This window comes from Borostomias antarcticus, assembly GCF_949987555.1.
Source record: "Borostomias antarcticus genome assembly, contig: scaffold_458, whole genome shotgun sequence".
NCBI classification, from domain to species: domain Eukaryota; kingdom Metazoa; phylum Chordata; class Actinopteri; order Stomiiformes; family Stomiidae; genus Borostomias; species Borostomias antarcticus.
This window is the reverse complement of record NW_028175751.1, coordinates 1-2,500: the sequence shown is the minus strand read 5'-3', so window position 1 is coordinate 2,500 and position 2,500 is coordinate 1. Positions and strand designations below refer to the sequence as shown.

General features: G+C 45.4%; 1 protein-coding gene across 1 annotated transcript in view; it reads right to left on the bottom strand.

Annotated features, from left to right (window-relative positions):
- Positions 1–827, bottom strand: part of pcsk2 (proprotein convertase subtilisin/kexin type 2) — a gene marked incomplete at both ends in the record, with an annotated part of 26,634 nt that extends 25,807 nt beyond the window's left edge. The window contains one exon of the mRNA XM_084462568.1: positions 714–827. Within this exon, the coding sequence (XP_084318694.1) occupies positions 714–827 (114 nt within the window). The remainder of the gene's footprint in view (positions 1–713) is intronic.
- Between the last annotated feature and the right edge of the window lie 1,673 nt (positions 828–2,500).

Here is a 2,500-nt window from a genome sequence, read left to right as displayed (position 1 = left end):
ACAAGCTTTTTGTCGATTTTCATGATTTTTTAATCGAATTTTACTGTTTCCATAAGGCATTTTTAATTCGATATAACTTAATTCGCATAAAACGTGTGGATGGAAACATGGCTACTGTAAACGACGGAAACCTCGGTGCTTCGCGAGTATAAATTAAGGTTTGAGATGAAATGAAATGAAGTGTCAGCATTAAATGATTAATGAAGGGATGGGTAGGGGGGGGGGGCAGGAAGGCAGCAGGGTGCTGGGGAGGGGGGGCAGGGTGCTAAGGTGTGTGTGTGTGTGGGGTGGGGGGGGCAGGGTGGTGATGTGGGGTGGGAAGGGGCAGCAGGGTGCTGGGGGGGTGGAGCCCGGAGAGGTAAATGTCAGCGATACGGCACTTTGCTGCTACAGTCCCGCTGCGTAGCGTTTAATGTGACGCGGTGAATAATGGAGGGGAGAGTCAGGCGTGCCAGACAGGGTAAACACACAGGCGGGGGGGGCGCGGGGTGGCGCGGGGTGGCGCGGGGGGGGGGGCAGCGTGAGCAATATGGCTCGTGCTAATGAGAAAATAAATAATGACCTTGGTTCAGGCGCGGCGGGTTGACGAGTCTGTCTGAGCTCAGAGTAATTAAAGGCGGTCGGGGGCGGGGCTAACGGGGACTGGAGTGGAGGTGAAAGGTCACCAGCCAGGCGGTGGCCCGGTGCCAGAGGGGATCTGGGGTGACACTCACTAGGTACCACTGCTTGGTGAAGAGAGGGTCGCTCATGTTGACCTCGAGGTCGTTGATGTTCCTGTAGCCTCGTTTCTGCCGGCTGTAGCCCTCCTGATCAACGACGTTCTTCACCTGGGAAGATGGGCGACATCGGTGACAATTAGTACAGAGAATAATCCGATTTCCGCAGAGAGAGAGAGAGAGAGAGAGAGAGAGAGAGAGAGAGGCAGCTTTTCCACAATGACACCGACAGTCAGATCGGTTCAAACGGAATGTTCCGGTGTCACAGGAAGTGGAAATCCCATAAATCAACCCACAATCTGTTCTCCTTCGTTCTCATCCTACAGACACTTGTAGGGTTGATCAAAGGAAGACAGCAGCTGTGATCGGTGTTATGTAAAAGGCTCATTCAAGACACATGTTTTTAACCCTTTTAATACGAACACGTCACCGGCAACATTTAAAAAATATCTAACAAATATTTAATAATATAAAAAAAATATCTAACAAATCTAAGAAATTCCTCACTCCAACACTTGCTGAAAGCTGAGAAACTGCGCTTTCTAGTATTATAGGGAAAATCCAAATAATATTCGAAATGTTGTCACTGTATTTTCAGGGTTAAAAGGGTTAAGCCTCGCGGGGATGACAGGCGAACATGGAGATGACAGGTTGGAGACAATGGGGCCTCATTCACCACAGGGGAGCAAACTCATCAGGGGTAAAAAAAAAGGACAACAAAATGCAGATGTGTCCGGGGACATGCCCCCTTGGAAGAAAAATGGAATATCTTTAGCTTTAAAATGTGGATTTACAGTCGATGTGCCAGATGGTTTTCTTCCTGACAAGCCAACCTGACAAGCCAACCTGACAAGCCAACCTGACTTCGAATAACCATAATATACTATATGAGAAGAATATACTAATATAATATACTATGTGAGAAGACAGTCTATAATATACTAAAGGAGTAGACCATTTATAATATACTATATGAGAAGACAGTCTATAATATGCAATCAGAGAAAACAGTCTATAATATACTATATGAGAAGACAGTCTATAATATACTATATGAGAAGACAGTCTATAATATACTATATGAGAAGACAGTCTATAATATACTATATGAGAAGCCAGTCTATAATATACAATCTCCTAAGACAGCCTATGATATACAATCTGAGAAAACAGTCTATAATATACTATATGAGAAGACAGTCTAAACTGACAAGACAGTCTATAAAATATTATATGAGAAGACAGTCTAAACTGACAAGACAGTCTATAATATACTATATGAGAAGAGTCTTTCCCTGGAGGCAAGCTAACCCTGGTTATTACGAGTAAGACTATCAAGACCATACCATATAAATGAAGCCAGTACAACAAGACTAGTTTCCTATACAATATGTATCAAATCCCAGCCAGCCTGGCAAGGGACTAGTATTGCACAGAACAAGGAGATGCTAGAGAATCATGAGGCAGGACTAGTCTTGCACAGAACAGAGGAGATGCTAGAGACTCATCAGTGTCTCCGTAGCGTTGATTTAATCAGGCCAGTAGATGAGGACAGTATCAGACAGCGGCGAGGCCCTGAGGAGAGGAGGCGTGGCCTGGTTCCCGTCCTGGAGAGGCCGTTCAGGTCTGAGACCGATCACAGAGCACAGAGCACCGCGCTCGGCTCTTCATCAGACATGACTCGTTCGTTTGGTTTGAAGGTTTAGAACTCCTTGTGCAGAGCGTTTGTGTGTTCAGTAATAAAAAAGAGAGGGAGAGGAGAGAGGATGAGTGTGAAAGAGAGA